General features: G+C 44.2%; 1 protein-coding gene across 11 annotated transcripts in view; it reads left to right on the top strand.

Annotated features, from left to right (window-relative positions):
• The window catches only part of LOC147428723 (uncharacterized), a 65,900-nt gene that overhangs the window by 31,152 nt on the left and 8,636 nt on the right, over positions 1–26,112 (top strand). For 7 of the 11 annotated variants that reach the window (XM_086496876.1, XM_086496874.1, XM_086496866.1 and 4 more), the window contains 8 exons: positions 15,967–16,041; positions 16,147–16,254; positions 16,427–16,459; positions 16,535–16,624; positions 16,813–16,938; positions 17,016–17,660; positions 18,024–18,158; positions 18,301–18,522. In XM_086496876.1, coding sequence (XP_086353002.1) covers positions 15,967–16,041; positions 16,147–16,254; positions 16,427–16,459; positions 16,535–16,624; positions 16,813–16,938; positions 17,016–17,660; positions 18,024–18,158; positions 18,301–18,522 — 1,434 coding nt within the window. Of the gene's footprint in view, positions 1–15,966; positions 16,042–16,146; positions 16,313–16,426; positions 16,460–16,534; positions 16,625–16,812; positions 16,939–17,015; positions 17,661–18,023; positions 18,159–18,300; positions 18,523–26,112 lie in introns of those variants that run through there. The other 4 variants (XM_086496872.1, XM_086496873.1, XM_086496877.1 and 1 more) reach the window with 2 other exon arrangements.

Below are 26,112 nucleotides of genomic sequence, written 5' to 3' on the forward strand. Positions count from 1 at the left end.
CATGGTCACATAGGGTCCTGGAGGCTTGGGATATTTTATTCCAGACTCCCCCTATTTTTCCCCATGTATCTGGTACTCTTCCCCCATTTTCCCCTCCCTTTTCAAGGTTGTGAGCCATAGGGCTTGGTCGGGCAGATTTGGCTGGTGCCTATATATAAGCACCAGGGGGTCACTTCTTTTCTCATTCATGCCGTGCCCAGAGGGGGGCACCCTCCCTTGGGTGCCCCAGAGGGATTTGATGCAGATCAGCTTGGCGTTTCTCCTCCATATCAGCCTAGCGTTTTGGTGCAGATCAGCCAAGCGTTTGCTGCAGATCAGCCAGCGTTTTGGCATGGATCAGCCCAGCGTTTTCTTGCACAATAGTTCAGACCTAGCCTTTTCCTTGGGTAGCAAATGCAGTGGGCAGTAGGCACCCTTCCTAGCGTTTTCTCCTCAGGGCATCCCTATGGTGGACGATCTCATGCAGAGGCAGTGCATCTCTGATGCTAGCCTAGGAGAGCAGAGGATTCCTTCTCCCTCTAGAGGGCAGCCATACGACGACAGCCTTGACCCTTGATTCCTCTCTCTCTCTCTCTCTCTCTAGATCCATCGTGTTGCTGGGAGGAGATGCAGCTCGGTGCAACCCATGTGGAGACCGTGACAGTGGTCTCATGTGCAGGAGCAATTGGCAGTGTCAGTAGCAGTCGCAGTTGTGTGTGTCCTCGGGTCTATCCATTGGCATGTCAGTTCTATGCCGGACCACCCTTTTTCATTTGTATGAGCAGATTGTTATCAGCATGGAGGGCCTTTCCAAAATCTCTCTCTCTCTCTCTCTCTCTCTCTCTCTCTCATTCTCAGATGTCCTGCCTCATTCTACCTATGTGATCTCTCTTCTCCACAGTGTGCCTTGTTCATGTGTTTTGCATTGCAGGTGTTCTAGATCGGAGTCGAGGTACCCACCAGATCACGAGCCAGGTCTTGTCCTTATTGCATCTTCCGTTGCCACCTTTGACAGAAGGGTGTGGAGTGTTACTTCTATTGGCTGAGACTTAAAAAGGATTAGGATGACTTTGTTTGTAGTTGTTTAGTCTGCTAATATGTCAAGTTTTGACATGCATAAGGCACACGGATTCTTACAGTCTTTACCCATTCCCACCCGCCCCTCGGAAAGCATTGCGATGGATTTCATCTTTGATCTCCCCAAGACTCAAAGTGGGCATGATGGCATTTGGACAGTCATTGACAGATTCGGTAAATAGGCCCACTTCATTCTAGTAAAGAGGACAATTAAGCCCGATATTTTGGCGAAATTGTTTCTCTCACATATTTTTTGAATATATGGCATGCCTGAGTCCATTGCTTTGGACAGAGATCCTTGGTTTACTAGGTTGTTTTGGAGGGCAATTTGGGAGAACATTGACACTCAATTGGGGTTCTCGTCCTCGTTCCACCCGCAGACTGGATTGGTTGAAGTCTTATATTTCGAATCAGCAGACTGAACAGGAAAAGTATTTGCCTTTGATGGAGTTTGCCTACAACAACACACGGGGAAGGCGCCATTTGAAATATTTGAAGGTGCTAAGAAGGTTCCTAAATTTCTAAGCACCAAACACAAGATTTGTTTGAAGCAGATTTTTGAAAAAGTCTAGAAGGCATGGAAGGCCATCAAGCAGTTCAAAGGAGGAGAGCTTTCCTCTATTGATAGTGACCAGATTAACAAGAAACCAAGGAGTTCAAGGAAGGGAGTCAGGCCGTCACGTTTGATACATTTTTACACTACCAGGACACCCATCAGGCCCTTGAGTTCGTACAACAGTTTGACGTGGCCTTCTCTGGAGGACGGTCCTCAGAACAATCCAAGGTGTGAAAGGCGGCATCTTACTTGAAAGGAACTGTATCGACATGGTGGTCTACTCTGTTGTTACGCAGAGAAGCACCTGTGATGTGATTAAAATTAAAGACAATTTTCATGTCAAATTGGATATCAGATGAATAGGCAACAAATGTCATCACGGCTTGGCATCACTTGAAAATGACTGACAACAATACATTGGATGTCTACTGCCAGAGGTTTTGGGATACTTATTTTCCAGTGCCTTCGTTTCGGAAGGTTACTTTGAAAGACCAGATGAGCGGTTTTGTTGTGGTTTGCCAAAAGAGAATCGAGTATAATGTCTGAACCAGAAGTCTGACTCTATTCAGAGACTTACGCAACATGCTAAGGAACAATTTGGAACGCATGCCGGCTCATTGACTTATCTTATGGACAAGATAGTATCCACCTCAACAAAACAAGAGTCCGCCATATTGAAAAGAACGAATCAAGGGAACCGGATGACAACTCATCATAGGATTCTGGAGAATCAAATGAACTAAGGGAACCAGATGCAAGTCCATCAAAGGACTCCACAGAAAGGGGATCAGATGACAATGCGTCTTAGGGTTCCGATGATTGAGATTGACGTGCCAATGGTCAGGGGAAGCTAAAGAAGGTACCCACAGGTCCCGAGGCACAAGGAAAGAAAATAGGAAATCAACTGGTACATTAGAGATTTTGTCACAAAGTGATGATGTGGCTACCGACAGCAAAAACCCTAATTTCTGCCAGAAACCCTAAAAATCTTGTAAACCCTAATTTTTGGAAACCCTAACCCTAACTGCTGGCTGAAAACGCTAACTGGTTGGAAACCCTAAATTTCTAGCGGGGAATGCCACGTGGCAGCAGGTACAGATTTCTAGGGATTGCGGGCACATGATGATGTGGCATTGTACGATCATTTCCGCTTTTTGCGGCGTGAAAGACGGCAGCCATGAATGCTTTTTCTCCTGCGCAATTTGAGCTAGAGAGATAGAGAGAGTTCCATTGCTTTATTTTAAGAAAAAGCCCTATAGAGGGTTTGAGAGAGAGAAGTTTTTAGCTTTTGATTTAGAAGCTTTTGGGGCTCTGCTTTCGGGCATCCCTTGTAACTTTAAATAAGTAGTTTGGGCATTCACTTCTCAGAGCATCTGGACGCAGAGTCTGAGAGTGGATCGCGACCCACTCTCTTGTACTTTGAACTGATTAATACAAAAAGAAATACCGAAAGGGGCGCTAGTCTTTGGGGCTCGGAACTCCGCCGGGCCAATGCAAATCTATTGTGATCTGTGAATTGTTTGAAGTGGTTATTTGGTGATGTCGCGATTGATTCTTGACTTGGAGTGTCCAAGTTTGTTACAGTGGTATCAGAGCACGGCCGATTTCTCTTTTACGGGAAATCAGATCCCCAATTTCTTTTCCGCGGCACCTATGGCTTCACGCAAGGATCAGTCGACTCCCTCTGCATCTGGAGATGCGGGCAGGGATCACAACGAAGATTCTAACAGAGAGTATGACCCGCCTCGGCCTACACAGGCGGAGCAAAGAGAGATGAAGCGTCGTCAATTGATCGGCGATGCAACAAAGATGATGCTCAGTTTTGCGAAGGATCCGAAATTGGCAAAATATATGAGCGAGACTTCTTTTCAGGAAGTGCATGCACAGTGGCAGAAAACCACTACACCACCATTGAAACCTGCTCTCAAGAAACCTTCTGATCACAAACAGTATTCAGAGAAGGAATTACAAGAGGTGGTCGATGCACGGATTGCTCAACTTTTTGACGCGCAAAAGAAAGCCAAAAAGCACGGCAAAAAGCAGAAGAAAAGCACCGACTTCTCGGGATATTTGGGTCGTCAGTCAACTTTTGACAAGGCAAAGAAACAGAAGAAGCGTGTTCGATTTGAAGGAGTACCCAGTTCTTCTTCTTCTTCTTCTTCTTCTAACAGTTCTTCTAGCTCTTCAGATTCGAGCGAAGAAGACAGAAAAGGTAAAAAGCGAAGCAAGAAACAAAGCTTCGGAAAGGGCAAGAAAAAGGCAAAGAAGTCTAAATCTTGCCTAGAGACTGACAGTTCTACTGAGGACTCATCTACAGACAGCTCAGATTCTGATGATGGGAACTTTTATGCGAACAAGAAGAATTTTTACAAAGCCAACCAGTATGACTTTCTCGAAGATAAAAGCAAGAAAGTCTGAGAGTTTAAGGAAGGTGGCCCCTCGATCAAGTTTGATACTTTTTCAGGATACTCAGATGCTTCGAAGGCTTTGTCTTTATACAGCAGTTTGACATTGCTTTCGCGGGAGGACGCTATGCAGAGCACTCCAAGATTCGGAGAGCTACCTCTTACCTTAAGGGGAATGCTCGTACTTGGTGGTCCACGCTTCTTTTAAACAAGATTGCGCCAGTTAAATGACTGAAATTCAAAAAGCTTTTTATTTCTTCTTGGTTGACACAAGAATATGAACCAGATATACGAGCTGCTTGGAACCATCTTCGGATGACCAAGAAAGATACAATCAATGCTTATTGTGAAAGATTCTGGAGCTCTTTTCTACCCGCCTCTTCATTCAAGAAGATCACGTTCAGAGGACAGATTGAGCGGTTCACCTTGGGTCTACGTACAGAGATCCGAGATCACTGCTTGGATCAGAAGTAAGCTTCTATTCAGGAGTTGATGAGTCATGCGAAGCGGGGCTTTGCCATTCACTCTGGCAGTCTGACTTACCCCACAGATGAGAACATGACACAACGAGCCGAACAGACTTCTGGGAATGAAAGTAGAAAGAAAAAGAGCAACCCAGAGGAAAAGGATGCACGAACCAAGCTTACTCCTTAGGAGCGAGCTCGATTCATCAAAGAGGGGAAGTGCTTTGGATGCGGGGAACAGGGACACATCTCCGTGAGGTGCCCTAAAAAGGCACAGAAAGAACATAATGATAAGGACGACGACAGGCCTGAGAGTTCGAGAGCAGCTGAGGAACGTGGACGAAAAGGCAAGATGAAAACACGACTGGTTCCAGATTGTGTGGGTACCGATCCCGACACCATGAATGAGAGTACAGAACTTTGCCGAGCTTGGGGCAAAGTGAAAGATCAAGAGGCCTTGATTTTCTTTGATGGAGGAGCCAAGGCCAACTTCATTTCACCGAAATTGGCAGCACGGCTCGAGATTACTCGCGATCGGATGGGACCACTTGCAGAGGCAGTTCTAGCAGCACCCGGCAGGTACGTAGCCATTACACCTGTCATTCACAAACTTCGGTTGCATTGTCAGGGGTATTTGGGGCATGAGGACTTCTTCATAATGCCTTTGGAGAGTTGTGATGTTCTCTTAGGGATTCCCTGGTACCACAAGAACAAAGCCGTGGTCGATTATCGGGCGAGAAAAGTGACTTTGACTACAGAAAAGGGCGGAACAATTGTACTTGATATAAAACCGAAGGGCAAGTTTGTCCCTATTGTATTGGCTTCGGCCATTTCAAAATTAATGAAATCCAGTCTGTTTGTTTACTCGATCTTTATGAAAGAATTGAGAGATAAGGATAGGACAAATATGTCTAAACTTGATAAAGAACTCCAAGATTTTCTCCACTCTCACGCAGATTGCTTCTCAGAGGGCCTACCAGGAGAGTTACCCCCTGCTCGTCCTGAAGATCATACCATTGATTTGATACCTGGAAGCACACCACCGAACCGGCCACCTTACTGTGTGAGCCGAGCACAGAATGAAGAGATTATGAACCAAGTGAAAGACCTCTTGGAAAAGGGTCTTGTCCAGCCTAGTACTTCACCGTATTGCTCTCCAGTGTTGTTGGTTTTGAAGAAAGACGGATCTTGGAGGATGTGCATCGATTATAGAGCTCTCAACAAAATCACCATCAAGAACAGATTTCCGATTCCTAGGATCGATGATATACTTGACAGGTTACAGGGATCCTCGTGCTTTAGCAGGATTGATCTGAAGAGTGGATATCATCTGATCCGAATCGCGCAGGGAGACGTTTACAAGACAGCCTTTCGGACTACTTTTGGGTTATTTGAGTTTTTGGTGATGCCTTTTGGCTTAACCAATGCTCCTACGACATTTAACCGGATGATGGACAAGATTTTTTGAGAGTACAGACTATTTGTTGGCACTTTCTTTGACGACATCATTGTTTCTCCAAGAATGAAGCAAAACATAGAGATCATCTGCTTCAGGTCTTTCAGGCATTACGAGATCACAAGTTAGTGATTAATGCAAAGAAAAGTGAATTTTTCCTACCAGAGATAGACTTTTTGGGATACATTGTCTCAGCAGCTGGAGTGCAAATGGACCTGGCCAAGATAGAGACTATCCGTGATTGGCCCGATTTGAAGAATGTCCAATGAAGTTAGAAGCTTCTTGGGACTGTGTTCGTACTACAGGCTGTTCATACAAAAGTTTGTAGAGGTTGCTTCCCCTTTGCATATCTTTACACAGAAAGGAGTCCCTTTCTCGTGGGGATCCCCAAAGGTGACTGCCTTTCGGACCTTGAAAGAGAAATTGACTATGTGGCCAGTTTTGACTTTGTTGGACTTGCAAAAGTCATTTGAAGTATATTGTGATGCTTGTGGTCGTAGTCTGGATGCGGTCTTGATGCAAGAAGGCCATGTCATTGCTTACAAGAGCCGATTGTTCTCTAGGCCGGAGATGACAGCAGATATATATGAGAAAGAGCTTTTGGCAGTTAGTCATGCTCTTACTCAGTGGCGGCATTACCTACTCGGAGCGGATTTTACTGTCTTTACAGACCATCAGAGTTTGCGCTACTTCTTGTCACAGAAGCAGCTTTCGGAAAAGCAGATGCGGTGGGCGAACATCTTGTCACAGTTTCACTTCCAGATTGTCCGTGTTCAGGGATAGAAGAATGTGGTGGCAGATGCTTTATCTCGGAAGCCGTTGGTTCTGGCTATTTCCGTGATACATCATAGGAGCTTTGAGGATATGGTCGATCAATTGCCACAGATACAGATTTTGCAGATATTTTCACACGGATACGGGATGGGGAGACAGTAGCTGGATACTCCCTTCGGGAAGGCTACTTGATGAAAAAGACTATGTTGTGCGTTACACAGCCGTTGAGGGAAAAGGTTATGACTGAATGCCACTGTCCACCTTTTACGGGTCACCGCGGCATTGCTACCACCATGAAGGGGGCAGAGAGATACTTCTTTTGGCCGAGACTCAAAAAGGATGTGGAAGAGTTTGTGCGCAATTGCTTAGTATGCCAGAAGGTCAAGTTTGACAGGCATAAGGCACAGGGATTGTTACAGCGTTTATCCATACCCACCCGCCCCTGGGAAAGTATTGCGATGGATTTCATTTTTGATCTCCCGAGAACACAGAGTGGTCACGATGGTATCTGGACTGTTATTGACAGGTTTAGCAAACAGGCTCATTTCATTCTAGTGAAGAAAACAGTCAAAGCCGAATCACTTAGCGAGACTGTTTGTGGCCCAGATCTTCAGATTACATGGCATGCCTGAGACGATTGTCTCTGACAGAGACCCCAGATTTACGAGTTTGTTTTGGAAGGCAATTTGAGAGAACATTGGCACGCGGTTGCAGTTCTCGTCATCGTTCCACCCGCAGACTGATGGACAATCTGAGATTGCAAATTCAGTGGTTCTAGATTTATTGAAGTCTTATATCTCCGATCAGAAGACTCAATGGGAAAAGTACTTACCTTTGGTGGAATTTGCCTACAATAACACGCTACACTCTTCAACGGGGAAGGCGCCATTTGAGATTGTTGAAGGTGCTGCGAAGGTTCCACCCTTCCTAAGCACGAAAGATAAGATCTTTGAAGTGGATGAATATACGCGAGATTTTGGATACGGCTTTTGCCAAGGTTCGCGAGACTTTGCAAAAGTCTCAAGAACGATAGAAAAAGGCAGCGGATCGCCATCGTCGCGACATGAAATTGAAGGAGGATGATTGGGTGCTCTTACGTTTTGAGAAGGCACGCCTACGAAAGAAAAAGGGAAAGGAGAGGCCTTTTCCAAAGCTTAGTATGCGATACTACGGACCTTTCCAGATCACTGAAAAGATAAATGATGTCTCCTTCCGATTGAAACTGCCAGATACTTGGAGGATTCACAATGCATTTCATGTGAGTCTCTTGAAACCTTTTAAAGGTGATGTGCCTGATGATGGGGAGCCTGATGAGCAACCCGAAGTGGAAGAAAACGAGGAGATCCTTGTTCATGAACAGATTTTGGCACATAAGGATACGAACACTAAAGGTAAAGTACGAAGGCGGTTCTTGGTTAAGTTCAAGAACTATCCTGCATTGGATGCGAAGTGGATGGAGGAGGAGGACCTAGCAGATACTCCTCGGATTGTGAAACTTTACCTTGATGCTTTTGGTTTAGCATAGTCTATTCCAAACGGAACCCAGAATTCAGCTTGGCCGCAGATATGGTGTAGTGAGATGCACAAGAGGGGAGTCGCTCCGCTCCTTTGTCAACAGATGCCTTGATTTAGATACTAGAGTCACTGATTCTCTTTGAGCTTCAGGGATACTGAAAGCTGACTGTATTCTGCTGTATGACTTTAATGAAATGGAATTCTTGATTATGATACCAATTTTTTCTTGACTTCTCTTAAGAGCAGGAATTGATAGACGAAATGACTGCAGCATTTTGGTCTGATTGATCTCGAATAGACATGGTTGCAATAGGGGTTAGTCAATCGGACATCGATGAGGTCCCGATTGGACCTAGATGTGATTGCCAGCTACATTGCCGATAAATCATGCTCTAAGATCCGAATGAATGTTGAATGTCATGTGATGTCATGTGATGTCGTGTGATGTGACTGTCGATTTGGTACATGTGCTAGATGTGTGTTCCTAGTACGTAGGTACTAACAGTCAGTGTCTGCTAAGATGGTTTATGGCTTCTGTCGGTTTTGCAGACGTAATCGCAGTCGATTAGAATGCTTTCAAGAGGGGGGTATGTCACAAAGTAATGACGTGGCTATCGACAGCAGAAACCCTAATTTCTGCCAGAAACCCTAATTTCTAGAAACCCTAACCCTAACTGCTGGCTGAAAACCCTAACTGTCTGGAAACCCTAAATTTCTAGTGGAAATGCCACGTGGCAGCATGTACAGATTTCGGGAGATTGCGGGCACATGATGACGTGGCATTGTACGGTCATTTCCGCTTTTTGCGGCGTGAAATACAGCAGCCATGAATGCTTTTTCTCCTACGCAATTTGAGCTTGAGAGATAGAGAGAGTTCCATTGCTTTATTTTTTAAAAAAGCCCTATAGAGGGTTTGAGAGAGAAGTTTTTAGCTTTTGATTTAGAAGCTTTTGGGGCTCTGCTTTCGGGCATCCCTTGTAACTTTAAATAAGTGGTTTGGGCATTCACTTCTCAGAGCATCTGGATGCAGAGTCTGAGAGTGAATCCCGACCCACTCGCTTGTACTTTGAACTGATTAATACAAAAAGAAATACCGAAAGGGGCGCCAGTCTTTGGGGCCAATATCTCTAGGCACGAACTCCGCCGGGCCAGTGCAAATCTATTGTGATCGGTGAATTGTTTGAAGTGGTTATTTGGTGCTGTCGCGATTGATTCTTGACTTGGAGTGTCCAAGTTTGTTACAGATTTCCCTAGACTCAGGATAATATTTGTTTTTGAAAGAAGATCAGTATGATCTAGACCTGGATATTGCTTTTGCCAAGGTGCACGAGGCTCTTGAGAAGTCTCAAGCACAGCATAAGAAGGCAGCCGACAAGATTTGTCGCGATTAGCAGCTGAAGGAGGAGGAATTGGGTGCTCTTACAGTTTGAGAAGGCACGAAACAAAAGGAAAAGGAGCAGCTTTTCCATAGCTAAGAATGCAATACTATGGCCCTTGCTTGATTAAAGAGAAGATAAATGATGTATCCTTTAGACTAAAGTTGCTAGAGACTTAGAAGATTCACAATGCTTTTCATGTGAGTGTTGAAAAATTTCAAGGGTGAGGTGCCAGTCGAGAGGAGGACTGAGGAGCAATCTAAAGGGAAAGAGAGTGAGGAGATACTCGTTCTGGAACAGATATTGGCTCACGAGGAAAGGAAAGAGAAAGGTAAAGTGAACGGCAGTTCTTAGTCAAGAACTATCCGGCATTGAATGCGAAATGATGGAGGAGGAGGACCTAGCAGATACCCCGCAGATTTGGAACTTTACCTTGACGCTTTTGGTCTAGCTTTGGCTATTCCAAGAATTCCCGGAGATCAGCAGGTTGAATCTGGTGCAAGTGGGACTGCACAAAAGAGGAGTTACTCCGCTCCTTTGTCACAGGTTACCTAGAAAGAATAAAGTCATTGATTTTCCTTTGGATTTCAGGGATACTGATGGGTTGACACTATTTTGTTGGATGAAGTACTTTGAAATGGGATCCCTGAAAATGATTTCTCGCACACGGCAGTGCTTGAGGCGAATGATTACTCGTACACGACAGTGCTTGAGTGTCACAAACTGGTGACGTGGCTGCCCAATGCACACACACACCCCCCTGGCTCACACATTTGGCGGGCTGGATTGCTACAGACTGGCATGATGACGTGGCTGCCTGTACGACAGGGCCGGAAATCACGGTGGGAATCACGCCAAAAATCACGGAGGATGACGTGGCAGGGCTGTACGGACGCAAGCGCTTTTCATGGCGGAATTTACGACAGTTGTACGGACAGTTTGCTCTACGCGAAACCAGCAGCAAAAAGCAAGAGAAAAAGCCTACGCAAATTGTTGAGAGAGAGAGCTTTGAATAGTTGCTTTATTTTTTGCCAAGCATGGCTTGAGAGAGAAAAGGGAAAGTTCCTGCTTTATTTAAAAGGGCTTTTGATTTTCAGCTTTTGGGGCTCTGCTTTTGGCATCCCACGTAACCTTTAAATAAGTGGAGTGGCCCTCTCACAACTCAGACCATCTGGACGCAGAGTTTGAGTGTGAGCGCCTGCTTGCACTCTTCTACTTCGAACTTAGATTAATACAAAAAGAAATACCGAAAGGGGCGCCAGTCTTTGGGGCCAATATCTCTAGGCACGGAACTCCGCCGGGCCAGTGTCGAATAAATTGTGAACTGTGAACTGTTTTGAAGTAGTTATTTGGTGCTGTTGTGGTAGATTCTTGACTTGGAGTGTCCAAGTTTGTTACATTGAGTCGAAAATCTCTATAGACATGATCGCAATATGGGATTAGTTAATCCGACATCAGTGAGGTCTGGGATGGATCTAAATGCGATTACTAATTACGTTGCTAGCAATCATGGTCTGAGATTTGGAATTAATTTTTCTATGATTGATTTGTCATGTGATGTCGTGTGCAGTGATATGACTGTCGTCTTTGTAGAAGTGCTAGATGTGTCGTGTCTAGTGCGTTGGTACTTAGAGTCAGTGTCTGTTGAATTGGTTTATGGCGTTTGTTTGTTTTGCAGGCGTAATCGAGGGCGATTACAATTCTTTCAAGAGGGGGATATGTCACAAAATGATGACGTGGCAGTATCACCCGGACAGATAGACAGTACAGACAAATGACGTGGTTGATGACATGGCAACTGTACGGATGCCTGCAGATCACACTGACAGTCTATTGACGTGGCAGTACGAACGCTCGCAAATCGCGCTGCAAATTGCGTTGGCAGCATGCTGACGTGGTTGAACTGTACAGAATTCCGTGATTTGCGTTGGCTTCTTTTTGGCAGTTTTTGGAGCCAGTTGCTTTTGGAATTAAGATGCTTTTGGGATTATTGCTTTAAGGATCACGTTGCTTTTTACTTGCTTTTGGGGCTCTGCTTTTGGCATACCTTTGTAAGAATAAAAGAGCCCTAAGGGCCTCACTCTTCAGGGCATCTGGTCTCGCAGAGTCTGAGAGCAGAGGTCCCTCGGGAGTTGTACTTTGCAATGATTAATGAAAAATAAATACCGATAGGGGTGCCAGACTTTGGGGCCAATACCTCTGAGCACGGAACTCCGCCATGCCGTGTTGAGACTCTCTCTCTCTCTCTCTATATATATATTAAAGTTCAGTGATTATGATGTTTCTGTTCGTGTGTTGCTATTGATTTGTGTTGACAATATTTTGCTTTATGACTTTATGAATGAATAATTTTGAAATGGGAAATTCTCAAAGATGACTTTGATTTATGTATGAAATTAATGTTTTCTGGTAGATCCTGCTATTTGTGTACAGATAACAGGTGAAATCAAGAATCAGATGATAACGAATTGGGAGCAATGATAGCTCCAGAATGAACGCGATCACGATTCGAGATAAGAATCATGAATTTTGAATGATGAATGATTGAATGAAACTGTGGTAGGCGCATTAAGAGTTCCTGAGGGATGAGATGGCTACATAGCGATGAGATGACTAGATTGAATGATTGAAACACTCTGTTTAGTATGAACTCAGTGTCTGATTGATGAACTGGAATTCTCCGAAATGATTACTCACACATGTGATTGTGTTTTGAGTGCAAGATTGAAAGATGGAATGATTGACAAAGTGACTACAGTATTTCAGTCTTGAGAAATCTGTGGACATGATTGCAATAAGAACTAGTTAACCTGACATCAATGAGGTCCGGTGTGGATCTAGATACGATTGCTAAATACGTCATCAGGAATCATGGTCCTAGATCTGGATGGATTCTATGTGATATGATTTGAATGTGCAGTGAATGTCGTCTTTGTGCAAGTGCTAGATTTGTGTTGTCTAGTGCGTCGGTACTTAGAGTCAATGTGTATTGAACTGGTTTGTGGCTTATGTCTAATTTTGTAGGCATCGAGGGCGATTACAATTCTTCCAAGAGGGGGGTATGTCACAAATTGATGACGTGGCAAGCTGATGACGTGGTAGAGCTGTACGCACAATCGGAAATTGCGTTGGCATGCTGACGTGGTAGCAGTACGGATCTTTGCGTTTTGCACTGACATGCCATGTGGCAGGCTGCACGAATTTTCGTAATTTCCGCTGGCTACTTTTGGGCCAGTGCTTTTGAGTTAGCAGCTTTTCATGTAAGTGCTTTTGATTTTGAGGCCGATGGCCTTTAAATTAGAACCCAAGGCCACTCTTTTATTCAGTGTGTTGACGAGCAACTGAGCAGAGAGGGCCCGCGGGAGTTGTAGCTTTTTCTCAAGCATTAATATAAAAAGATATATAGAAAGGGGCGCCAGATTTTGGGGCAATATCTCTGGGCACGGAACTACGTCGGCCCGTGTCGACTCTCTAATTTAAAAGTGTGATAAAATTGTGATTAAGTGATTCTCTTGTGTGTCGTGCCCGATTTTCGACTTGGGGTGTACAAATCTGTAACACCATTCGCAGATAGATGGGCAATCTGAAATAGCCAATTTAGTGGTTTTGGAGTTATTGAAGTCTTACATTTCGGATCAAAAGACTCAATGGGAAAAGTACTTGCCCTTAGTGGAATTTGCCTACAACAACACAGTTAACTCTTGGGCGGGGAAGGCACCATTCGAAGTAATTGAAGGTGCTAAAAAGGTTCCTCCTTTTCTAAGCACCAAAGACAAGATTTTGAAGCGGACGAGTACACAAGGGATTTTGGACACTGCTTTTGCCAAAGTTCGTGAGGCTCTAGAAGTCTCAAGCACGGCATAAGAAGGCATCAGATAAGCATAAATGCGACATGCAGTTGAAGGAAGGTGATTGGGTGCTCTTACGCTTTGAGAAGGCACCCCTACGGAAACGAAAGGGAAAGGAGCAGTTTTTCCCAAAGCTCAGCATGAGGTATTATTGCCCTTTCCGGATGCAAGAGAAGATAAATGATGTATCCTTTAGACTCAAGTTTCCGGACACTTGGAAGATTCACAATGCTTTTCATGTGAGTCTCTTGAAATCTTTTTAGGGTGAGGTGCTAGTTGACAGGGAGCCTGATGAGCAACTTGAAGGGGAAGAGAGCGAGGAGATACTCGTTCCAGAACAAATACTGGCTCACAAAGAAAGGAAAGGGAAAGGTAAAGTGATACGGCGGTTCTTAGTGAAATTTGAGAACTATCCGCCATTGGATGCAAAGTGGATGAAGGAGGACCTAGCGGATACTCCTAAGATATTGGAACTTTACCTTGAGGCCTTCGGTCTAGCTGCGTCTATTCCGAGAGATCCTGCGGATCAACAGGGTTGAATCTGGTGCAGACGGGACTGCACAAGAGGGGATTTACTCCGCTTCTTGTCGCAGATTACCTAGATGGAATAAAGTCACTGAAGTCACTGATTTTCCTTTGGATTTCAGGGATACTGATGTGCTGATAGTATTCGCTGTATGACTTTATGAATAAAGAATTTGGAAATGGGAATTCCCAAAAATGAATCTGATTTATGCGTACTCTCTTATGTGATTTTGTTTCAGTGCAGGATTGAAAGACGAAATGACTACAACATTCCGGCCTTCAGATTCTATAGACTTGATCGCAATAAAAATTAGTTAATCCGACATCAGTGAGGTCCGGCGTGGATCTAGACGTGATTACGAAATATGTTGCCAAAAATTATGGTCTTTGATCTGGATGGATTTTCTCTGATTTGATTTGAATGTGATTGAATGTGCACTGACTGTCGTCTTAAGTGCAAGTGCTAGATTTGTGTCATCTAGTGCGTCGGTACTTAGAGTCAGTGTCTATTGAACTGGTTTATGGCTCTTGTTTGTTTTTGCAGGTGTAATGGAGGGCGATTACAATTCTTTCAAGAGGGGGGTATGTCACAAAATGATGACGTGGCATGTCCAATCGATGAAACCCTAAAGTTATAAGTTGTCCCAACCTATAGGTTCCCGTCCGCCGATGGGGCCCTAGGGACACTAGAAAATTAAAGAGACTCTCGCGGAAAACGCACTGACGTGGTAGGTGTACGGACCCTATATTAGACAATTTGCAGATTTGTTTGAGAGTCAGTTTAGAGAGGCCTCAGGGAAGTTGGTTTGGTCAGAGAGATGTACATTTTGGTACCTTCCCTTGGCCTTTGAGATGTACAGCGAGTGGGTCTCCCCTGCCTCTCTTACAGTATGGTTGTACAGTAGATCCGCATCCTTCTTTGGAGTACATCATCAGGAAATGTTAGAATGGATGCGGACGGCCTAGGGGTTTCATAGTCCCATGGCTTTTGTGAGCTGCTATAGGAGGTTTATACAACGGATGCTTTATATCGGTCAGATAAACAACACTGGACTCAGTGGTTTTTGCTACATCGCTTGAGGTGGACTGAGCTTTGGGCAGATTTGTGTGGACTTGATCACTACCCAGATAGCTACACTCCACCACCTGGTTAAAGTATCTTTATTCCCAGATGTTTCTTGTAGTTTGTTCCCCATGTTCTCATTGTACATTCATCTGGGTTTTTCCCATATTTCTTGTATATGGACGGATGGTCAATTTTATGTAATGCAAAGGGTCAAAGCCGCACTTTCAATGCAAAGAAAAGCGCGCGCACACACACACACACACACACACACACACACACACACACACACACACAGAGAGAGAGAGAGAGAGAGAGAGAGAGAGAGAGAGAGAGAGAGAGAGAGAGAGAGAGAGAGAGAGAGAAATGAAATGAAATGAAATGTTATATTAACGTCTTCAAAAGGCCAGAATGACCTATGAGACCAAACTGATACAAAAGTGGTGAATCTGTTACAATGTCTAGGTACCTTAGTACTGAAGTACTAAGTGTGAAATTTAAATGTGAAACTAAATACAAAGTATTAAATAAACTTCTTAGGATCATTCTGGGTGTCTAGCTAGAATGCTTCTAATCCTTTGTTGTATTCTCCTCCGGTGAAGTGTGCTTCTACATCTTGGTCGTGGTCGTCTCGATTTCCTAAGCTCAATTGCTCTGTCAATTAGGGTGCCTTTGGTATGAATGTGGGTACTCCTTTGTGTTGGCTGCTGGTGGACAGAACCTTTTGGCAGATTTGTGTAGGCTTCATGCAGCCAGTGGCTCACACACCATCTTTGATGAGTGATTGTATCTTATCTCTTATCGCAGCTTGCAAACAAATCCCCCCCCCCCTCCCCCCAACCCCCTTTTCTCCTATTTCTTTTCCCTTCCCAAGCAAATTGTTTATATTATGCTGTTATGTCTAAGCCATAAGCTTCTGTGTCCACAGTATGGAAGGAACAAACGCAACACAGTCATTGAAGACCTGAACTATAGGTGGAAGCGACATATACTTTACACTTCTGTATGTCTCCCTTTAGCTTCCCTCATTCTCTTTCTGTGATTGCTTGACAAAATAGTAGTTAGTCTCTGTTACACGCTTTGAATTTGTTTTACCATACCTGTGCAGCCCAAAACCCCCTTGGAGCCTTGTGAATGGGTGAACAAGTTATTAAGAAGCTTGTGGCCTGGTTACATGGAGCAGAGACTTTCACAGATGCTCTCTGTAACTATGATGGTGGGAACTTTCCGATGTGCTCACTTAGCATATATTTATCACATGAAGATTGTAACAAGTTAATAACTGCTATATTTTGACCTTATGTGCCTTTTTGTATGGTGATTACGTGATATATTTGTCTTATTTCATCAATTTTCTGATCATGTGCAAATATGGGATCAACATGCAGAAAATATTGAAGGAGAAGAGACCTCACCCTTTTGTACGTAATGTGGTGCTTTGAATTATGTTGTGTACCTTTTTACGCGGACTAAAGCATGTTCTATTTTTGTTGCAGCGAAGTATTGAGCTACAGGAATTTTATTTGGGTGTAACCGCTCCTAGCATTGGAATGCAAAGAACAGACAGGTCAAGCGAGCTGGATGAGGTTAGTGTAAGTTGCAAATATGGGGTTGCTAATAAGCCATTGCGCTTAGCGCACCATAAGATTTAAACACATTGTTTGGAAGCTTGGTTTCATCACAGGTGCATACTTGAGTGATCATGAAGAAATTTTTTGGTGCAAAGTATACTTGGATACCTGATACCTTTCTCTATTCTGCTGTGTCTTTGAAGCAAGCGTTCCATATGGGATTTGAATGGGAGACCAATGAAATGAAGGTGCTTTTGGCAGCAAAGCTGGCAGGCCCATTCAAAGGCACGGCTTGTTTTGTTATTCATAGTCTTCATATCAAGGGTGATGTGAGTTTTTTCTTTCAATATCATATTTTTGACTTCTGCCAAATTTTACCACTTATTGCTCTCTCTTGTATTAGCAGCTTCGAATTGTACCTTTACTTGATGGTCAAGCTTTTGTATTTTCTTTTACGACTTGCCCTGAAGTACGAATTGGTATGGCTTTTGGAAGTGGACAGTCCATCCCAGCAACAGAATTGCCTCCTGCCATTGCATCTTGGCTGGTCAGATACTTAATTCATATGCATTATCCTCTTACAGAAAATGGTCTGGTTTACTGCAATTACTGTCAACAGGAAAAACTGTTTGTAGAGACTCTGATGCGGACTATGGTTGAACCTCAAAGGAGATGCTTCCCTCTGTCAGCTGTAAGCTTGAGGAAACGTGCCAGTGGTGGTGTGATTTGTATAACAGTTATCTCGGCAAAGAACTTGAACCACAGTGGAAGTTTTGAAGGTCAACAATCAATTGAGAGAACATCTTCCAGTGGTTCTGTTAGTGGGTTTGGTCTGGAAGGGTGTTCATATAGCCCACTGGCCAGTTTTGTTGAGGTAACTGTGGAAGGACTAACCAGGAGCACCCACGTCTCTCAACATGGTGGTTGTCCAAGATGGAATGATACTTTTAATATGATTTTACATGAGGGTGCAGGCACAGTTCATTTCAATGTCTACGAGCAAGGTTCAAGCAATGTTAAGTGCGACTTCTATGGCAGTTGCGAAGTCAAGGTAAGTGTATCTTTCCCATTTTCAACTGTTATTGTATCAACTGTAAAGTGGACAATATATGAGGATCATTTGACAGCTTGTATTGATATATTCATATATTAAAAAAATATGCACCATTATATTAAATTGGAGTAAAAGTCTTGTACTTTTAGCTGTAGAATCTGTAGTGCCTCGTTATTTCAGGAATCCAGCTCATAAATGCATTCTTGTAAGTTGCTGTTGTGTGATTTCTTAGCATGGAATGGCTGTTCAGTATGTTTTATTACTTACGCTTGCCATAGTTAAGTGTGTGAAATTTTGCACTCTAATCACTGGCTGTTTTGGAAGAGCTTTTATGTACTGTGTTGTTGCAATGGTGCTTAGGTTAGATACGTTGAAGATGGATCAACAATTTTTTGGGCTTCTGGCCTAGGAGACCAGGTGCTTGCACATCGTGCTGAAAACTGTGGCAAGGAAGTGCTGATGGAGGTACCCATCCTTGGGAAGGGGGGTGCACTGGTAGGCGTGTGTCCATATTGTATCATATACAGCACGTCTGTTAGTTATGCTTGTTTTGTTTCTATAAAGATGAAAACTTTGTTGTTGCTGAGAAGCTTTAGTTTCTTACAAAAAGATGAAGCGGACTCAGTTTTTGGTGCAGCTATCTATACGTCTTTTGATAAAAGAGTGGCAGTTCACAGATGGATCAAGGACTGCCGATGATGCTATGAGTGTAAATATTTTGAACACATTGCATTCTTTGCCAAGCTTTGAAGCGCACACAGGGAGGACTTTGAGAGTCACGGTTATGGAAGGCAAAAACCTTGCTGCTAAAGATCGAACTGGCAAAAGTGATCCTTATGTTCGACTGCGCTATGGGAAGGTAAGATTTATGATGAAAAATTCAACTGCTATTTGGAAAAATAGACTTCAGGTTCTTGGTAAGAAAAATGAATTTCATCAATAGGCAACAGAGATTGTTAGTTTGTTGGGTATAGATGAAGTGCAGGCAGCAGGCGTTGGTCAGACGATATATATATATATATATATATATATATATATATATATTGCAGAACTTATTTGATCTTTCTTTCTTCATTATGTATGTGGGAGAGAGGGAGGGCAAGCTGCTTCCCATCACACATTCCTTTAGCTGCGAATCCTAGTCTTCCGTGAAAATCCCCCCCCCCCCCCCCCCCCTTGAAAAAGAAAAGATGACCGTTTCTGCTGCTGTAGCCCTAAACTGTTACAAGGAAACAATCCTCTCTCTCTCTCTCTCTCTCTCTCTCTCTCTCTCTCTGTAATCCAGGCAGCGCTCTACTGCTGCTGCTCGCCATCTGTAATCCAGGCAGCGCTCTCCACAGAAGGTCAGCAAAACACGTCCGCAGGCAAGTGGAGGGCTACGCACGCGGGTACTGCAGGTTTATTTGCGCTAAAACAAAGCCACGTCAGCCTAAGGTTAACGTTTGACGTGCAGGGCAGCAAACGGCCAAGGTCTCGTACGGCTTCTACAACAGTGTACAAACAGGAACCACAGAGCACGACTCTCTCTCTCTCTCACCATTCTTGCTGCTGCCCATTGCTCCCGTCACCTGCACATTTCACCCCCATCACACCCAATCATAGTCTTTACACACAGCAGCAGCACAAAACACTTCACTGCACAATATTCATACAGTATGTCATCACACACACACACCTGCATTGCATCATTACTACATAGTGCTGCACATTGCACTTTATTAACAGAAACAGCACCAAAAAAAAAAAAAAAAAGCAGCAGGTATGTACAGACTGTCAGCCAAAACCAAACAGCAGGATCAGGTTACAGATCTTCAGACCTATCAGATTTTCAGCAGGCATAGAATTTCCAGAATTGCTTCTCTCTCAGCAGACAGATTTTCAGCTATATTATGTATGCATAATTGACGACAACAAATATATTCACATGGTGCAAGTATCTTGAATAAACCAAAATGGGGCTGAGCCTCTGGATATTTGGCAGAGCAGACTGAGTGTCCCGCAGTGGGCTGTGGTAGTGCATATACCCGCATTCGGGTTGTGGTTATTACTTCTCCGCCTGGACTCAGCCGAGCCAAGGCGTCGAACTATACCCGCATCGCTAATGGAGGCCGTGAGCGCTTTGCCAATGGAGGCCATGATCGTTTCGCTAGTATGTAAGCCCCATACGAAGGCAACCTTTGTGCTTACAAACAAGCGGATAACACAAATGGAAAGGGAGATGAAAGAATTGAAAGCAGAGATGGAGGGATGGTGGAAAGAGAAGGCCAACCTTCTTCAAATGTTCCTCAACGAAGGCGCGCAATGGAAGAAGGAGAAAGAGGACTTGCACGTAGAGCTACAAGCACTTAAGGCGGATTCACAAGCACTTAGAGAAGAGGTCACAGCCCTCAAGCGAGAGCTTGCGGATAGAGTAAGCAGTGGACTGGAAGAAGGGGAATTCCAGCCCTCGGTGATAGAGGAGATCAAGGTCATTAAGGAGCAGGTACGGATGATCACAGAGAAGAAGAAGCAGAAGGTGGTAAAGACGTCTTCGTGGATGGATGTGATCACGAAGACGCAGAAGAAGGCGGATGAGGCCGAGAAATGGATAGAAGTCGCTAAGAAAGGGAAAGGGAAAGAAACCACATCCGTTCCCACTCCTACAATCATCAACATGACTCTAGAAGAAGAGAAACGAAGGAAAACTAGAGCCTTGCATGCAAGAGTAACCGGTCTAAAAGACCGAGATGATGTGGCAGGGGAAGTCGAAGAACTTCTCCGCATGATGGGTAGTGAGGCTACTCAGAGGCTTCGTGATTACTGTACCAAGAACAGAGTAGCTACCCTCACTCAGCTTATGGAAGTTGCGAACACTGGTCTTGCCTTGTTGAAAGGAGAGGACAGTGAGTTTCCGAGCAACGAGAAAGGAGGGCAGAAAAGAAAAATTCAGCGAAGAAGCCCTTTGTGAAAACAGCTCTTGATGCGTCACAGGGGTCAGAAAAGGCCACCAAGGACAAGGATTCAGCCGGGACTTCTGGAACGCAGGCAAAGAAACAGAAAAGGAAGCCTTTTGTGCGCAAGTCGCTCGAGGAAAAGAAGGTCCTAATGGTTGAAAATAAATGCTTTATATGCGAGTAGCCTGGTCACTTTGCTACCAATTGTCCACAAAGCAAAAGACCAGCTGACTCAGATGATTAAGAAGACCAGAAAGGCAAGAAGCCGAAACCCACGACAGGTTTGGTGCCAGACATGGTGGGTGACAAGCCGAGTACAGATGCCAGTGAGTTATGCAGGGCATGGGATAAAGTTAGGGATCAGACGGCACTCATCTTCTTTGATCAGGTGCCAAAGCCAACTTTATCTCACCACAGTTAGCTATGAAGCTTGGCATCAGAGCTGAAGAGATGGGTTACACAGCACAGGCAGGTTGGCATGTCCTGGCCACTTAGGGTGTGTTACTCCCATTATTGGAAAGCTGTCTGCATATCCAGTCATATGTGGACAGAGAAGAGTTGGGGATCCCGTGGATGTTCCGAGTGCATGGAGTTTAGATGCCTACAACAAAAAGATCACTGTACAGCATAGGGGAAAAACTCATATCTTGGATGTAAAACTTAAAGGAGAGTCAGTCCCTATTGTATTTGCTTCTGCTATCACTTCTGTAATAAAGAATCATCTTTCTGTGTACTTGATTTTTGCACGTGATGTCTCAGATAGTGATCAATCAAATTTATCTGTGTTAGATAAAGAAAGGTCAGCATTTTTGCAAAAGTTTAGTGATTGTTTTTCTGATTCAGGACCGTCGCAATTGCCGCCAGAGAGACCTGAGGACCATCGGATAGCTTTGGTGCCAGGGTGCAGCCCACCAAATAGACCTCCCTACAGAGTTAGTGCGACGCAATAGAAAGAGATTATGGGCCAGGTTGAGGAGTTATTAGAGAAGGGGCTAATTCAGACTAGTTCTTCACCCTTTTGCTCCCCAGTGCTCCTAGTGCAGAAGAAGGATGGCTCATGGCGCATGTGTATTGATTACCGTGTGTTGAATAAGAATACCATCAATATAGGTTTCCTATTCCTAGAATTGATGATACTCTCGATCGTTTAGAGGGTGCTGCAATTTTCAGCAGGATAGACTTTAAGAGTGGGTACCATCAGATTCGTACAAGGCCAGAGGATGTGCACAAGACTGCGTTTAGAATGACATTTGGTCTTTATAAGTTTCCAGTGATGCCGTTTGGGCTAACTAATGCTCCTGCCACGTTCAATAGAATGATGGATCGGATTTTCCGCTCGCATCAACAGTTTGTTGGGACGTTCTTCGATGACATGATAGTCTATTCGAAGAATCAAGAGGAGCATAGGCGTCACTTGACCATTGTGTTCGAAGAGCTGCGCAGTCACAGGTTACTTGTCATCCTAAGAAAAGTGAATTCTTCCTCGAAGAGATCCACTTTCTTGGCCACATAGTCTCAAAGGATGGTGTCAGAATGGATCCCGCAAAGGTCGAAGCTATTAAGACATGGCCAGATTTGAAGACTTTGCACGATGTCAGAAGCTTCTTGGGATTGTGTTCCTACTATAGAAGGTTTGTCAAAAATTTTGCAGAGATAGAATCGCCTCTTCACTCTTTGCAAATGAAAGAGGTCACTTTCAGATGGACCCAAAAAGAGATTTCAGCTTTTAGTCTCTTAAAGGAAAAGTTGACTTCAGATCCAGTAATTGTTTTGCCAGATCTCAGGAAGTCATTTGTGGTCCAGTGTGACGCATGTGGCAGTAGCATCGGAGCATTGCTAATGAAAGATGGACGGGGGTAGTAGCTTATGAAAGCTGAATTTTGCAAGGGCCAGAGAGGACTATGCAAGTCTATGAGAAAGAGCTCTTGGCCGTGAATCATGCGCTTCTAGCTGGAAGCACTACCTCTTAGGTGTCGATTTTGTTGTCCAAACAGATCATCCGACCTTGCGATACTTCTTGACACAATCAAAGTTATCCGAAAAACATATGCGATGGGCAAACATTCTTTCCATGTTCCACTTCCAGATTATGCATGTGGAAGGCAAAAAGAATGTTGTGGCTGATGCGTTATCAAGAAAGCCATAAATTTCAGCTGTGTCAATTCCTTATCATCATGAGTTAGATGACATGAAGGAACAATATACTGCTGATGAAGATTTTGCAAGGATCTGTGAACAGTTACAAGAGGGGCAACATCATGAGCACTACCTCCTCAGAGATGGTTTTATGATGATGCATGGCAGACTTTGTGTCACTAGGCCACTGCGACATAAGGTCATGGAAGAGAGTCATGTCCCACCATATGCAGGGCATCGTGGCATTGATGCGACAGTGAAAGCGGTAGAGACATTCTTCTATTGGCCTACCTTGAGGAGAGATGTGGATGCCTTTGTGCGAGCATGCACAGTTTGCCAAAAGGTCAAGTTTGATAGGCAAAAGGCACCAGGGTTGTTACAACCACTTCCGATTCCGGATAAGCCATGGGAAAGCATTGCTATGGACTTTATCTTTGATCTTCCAAGAACGCCAACAGGAAATGATGGTATATGGACCATTATCTGGAGGTTCAGTAAGCAGGCCCATTTTATCCCTGTTAGGAAGAAGATAAAATCTGATCAGATGGCACGCTTGTTCATGTACAATGTGTTTTAAGTACCATGGTATGCCACAATTGCTTATTAGTGATCGTGATCCTCGCATGACCAGTTTGTTCTGGAGAGGATTGTTTGAGAACATGGGCACTACGCTCAAGTTCTCGTCTTCGTTTCATCCACAAACTAATGGACAGTCCGAAGAGGCTAATTCTACTATCTTAGATCTGTTGAAATGCTATGTGTCAGATAATAAGGGCAAGTGGGAACAGTATTTGCCTATGCTTGAGTATGCGTACAATAATACGGTGCATTCGTCAACTGGCAAAGCACCTTTCGAGATTGTTGAAGGCGGAAAAAAGTTCCTCTCATTTTGCATACAAAGGACAAGATCTTTGAGGCAGATCGATATGTTGAGAACATGGATGAAATGTATAAGAAAATAAAGTTGCCTTGGAGAAGACTCAGGCAAAACAAAAAAAGGCTGTTGATCGTCACCGTCGTGAATTGCTATTATCACCTGGTGATTCGGTTCTATTAAGGTTCGAAAAGGCAAGGTTAAAGAAGATGAAGGGCAAGAAACGACTGTTTCCTAAGCTCAGCATGCGTTACTATGGGCCTTTTCAAGTGCTTGACAAGATCAGCGATGTGGCTTACAGGCTGAAATTGCCTGATGCGTGCAAGATTCATAATGCGTTTCACATAAGTCTTCTAAGACCCTTCGTGGGTGATGTGCCAGAAGATATGCTAGATGAGGATAAACCAGAAGTTGAGGAACTTGATGTGATCCTAGTGCCTGAGCAAGTTTTGGCACATAAGGACAGAAAAGTTAAAGGACAGGTTGCAAGACGTTATTTGGTGAAGTTCAAGAACTATCCGTGTAAGGTGCAGCGGAATGAATGTTTGAACTTTGCTCAAGATGAGTGCTCCGAACTGTGCTCAAGGTTCCTTTTACTTACGGAAGGGAGAGCCTTCCGTTCCTTTAGTGAGAGAGTGTAATGGACACAAACAAAGTGAGTGGACACTGTGAATGGAAGTGCACGAGACTGAGAGATAGAGAAGAGAATACGACACCAGAGATGTTGTAAAACCCTCCTCCGAAGGCCCCACTCTCTATGCGAGAGCGGTCTACTTATGATTGCACAAATCTCTACAATGCTTGGACTTGCCGACGTGGTCGACGACGATGAGGACGACGACGAGACGGGCTGAAACTGAAAACTCTAAGGGCTGAAATCTGCAAATCTTGTATTTGCTGAATTCTGACTCTATGTCGATGATGATGTCGATGGCGACGATGCGACGACGCGACGACGACGCGCTGAAAACACAGATGCTGAAATCTGCGTTTTCCGGGCTGAGTCTGCAAACTTCGATGGATCCCACCGTGCGGCGAGGAACTACTGCGGGAGGGTGAGATCTGCGAGGTTCGGGACTCGTTCTGCGATGTCTGACTGCTGAAAACTGAAAACGCTGGTTTATGGGCTGATTCTGTCGCGAAGATTTGCAAAAACGGTGAGGTTGATTTGCAAACCAAAAACGCTAGGGGCTGAAATCTGACCTTGCGAGGAAATTCTGCTAACGCTAGGAAATCTGTTGTGTTGATGTGGGAATCGGCTAACGCTAGGGCTGATCTGTTGTCTACTGTCGTCGAGAATCTACAAGTGCAAAAACGCTGGTTGATCTGGTGCAAAAACGCTAGGCCTTCTGTTGAGAGAAAACGCCAGAGTTGTTGCGGGGGTTGGTCTTGCTGAGAAGTTGCCTGTTGAGCAAGGTGCTCCTGCTGCCTCTTTTGCCAGAAAGTGCTAGCTTTGGTTTGCTTATATACAAACTGAGCAAAATTGCCCTAACTACTTTCCAACAAAAGTCACTTAAAAATAATAAGTGAAAAATGTCAAAAATAGATCTATGCACTGTAGTGATGGGATTTGACTGGAATCTGATGGTCATGCTGTGTGCAACCAGAGGATATGCATCTAATCTAAGTGATTGGACATGCACGGTCTGCGAACAGACTCACAAAAGTGCCAGATCACTTCCTATTCTAGACTGTTTTGACTGATTGAACCCTGGTCATGCTGTAGCTTGTCCACGGACACATAGTTGGATGTGTCACATGACATCCCCTCCTTTTCAAAGTGAGGTACTGGTACCGAATTGTGTGGCGTCGAGGGAGATCGCCAATAACATCCGGAATCCTGGAAAGGACTCTTCGTCGGCCCACTCTGATGTGTGTGTCGGGCGATACTGAACTTCATAAAGGTCTGCAACGCTTGCTTCTTTGGGCCGCGCCAGAAGCGACACAAAGTCTTCTGTGGCTGCTTCGATGATTCAACTTCGTCTAGAGTCATGCTTCTTTCTTCTTCAAGAATCTCCATGGCTGAAAATTCCTGAAACCACTTCCAACACGAAAACATGAACATACATACTCCATGTAAAGTGAATGGAAAAAATCTTGTCTTTCTAAAAGACTGTGCATGCAATGTAGATGAACAAATAGACGGAGTGCCAAACTGTTCACCACACACACGCAAACAATGAGATCAAATCTTGTCTTTCTGATCTAAAGCAATCAACTGTGGCAATTCACAACGGAAATGCCTATGCTTGATGCTCAATCCTTCTTGTGCTCTTTCTACAACTGCGTCGTGCCAAGGAAGAGACCTGGAATGTGACTTCCTTGAATGCATACTTTTCAGCTTTTCATGAGAAATCCGCATACATCTGTGCTCATTCATGAGGGAAACGTGCTCAACGTACAATGTCATGCCTAGGAAAAGGGATCACATAAAGACGCTGACTAAAATATAGGAAACGATCACGAATGAAACACTCGAACAATGTGTGCTGACTAATCATGCGAA

Source organism: Adiantum capillus-veneris, chromosome 23, assembly GCF_014529385.1.
Source record: "Adiantum capillus-veneris isolate H3 chromosome 23, ASM1452938v2, whole genome shotgun sequence".
NCBI classification, from domain to species: Eukaryota; Viridiplantae; Streptophyta; class Polypodiopsida; order Polypodiales; family Pteridaceae; genus Adiantum; species Adiantum capillus-veneris.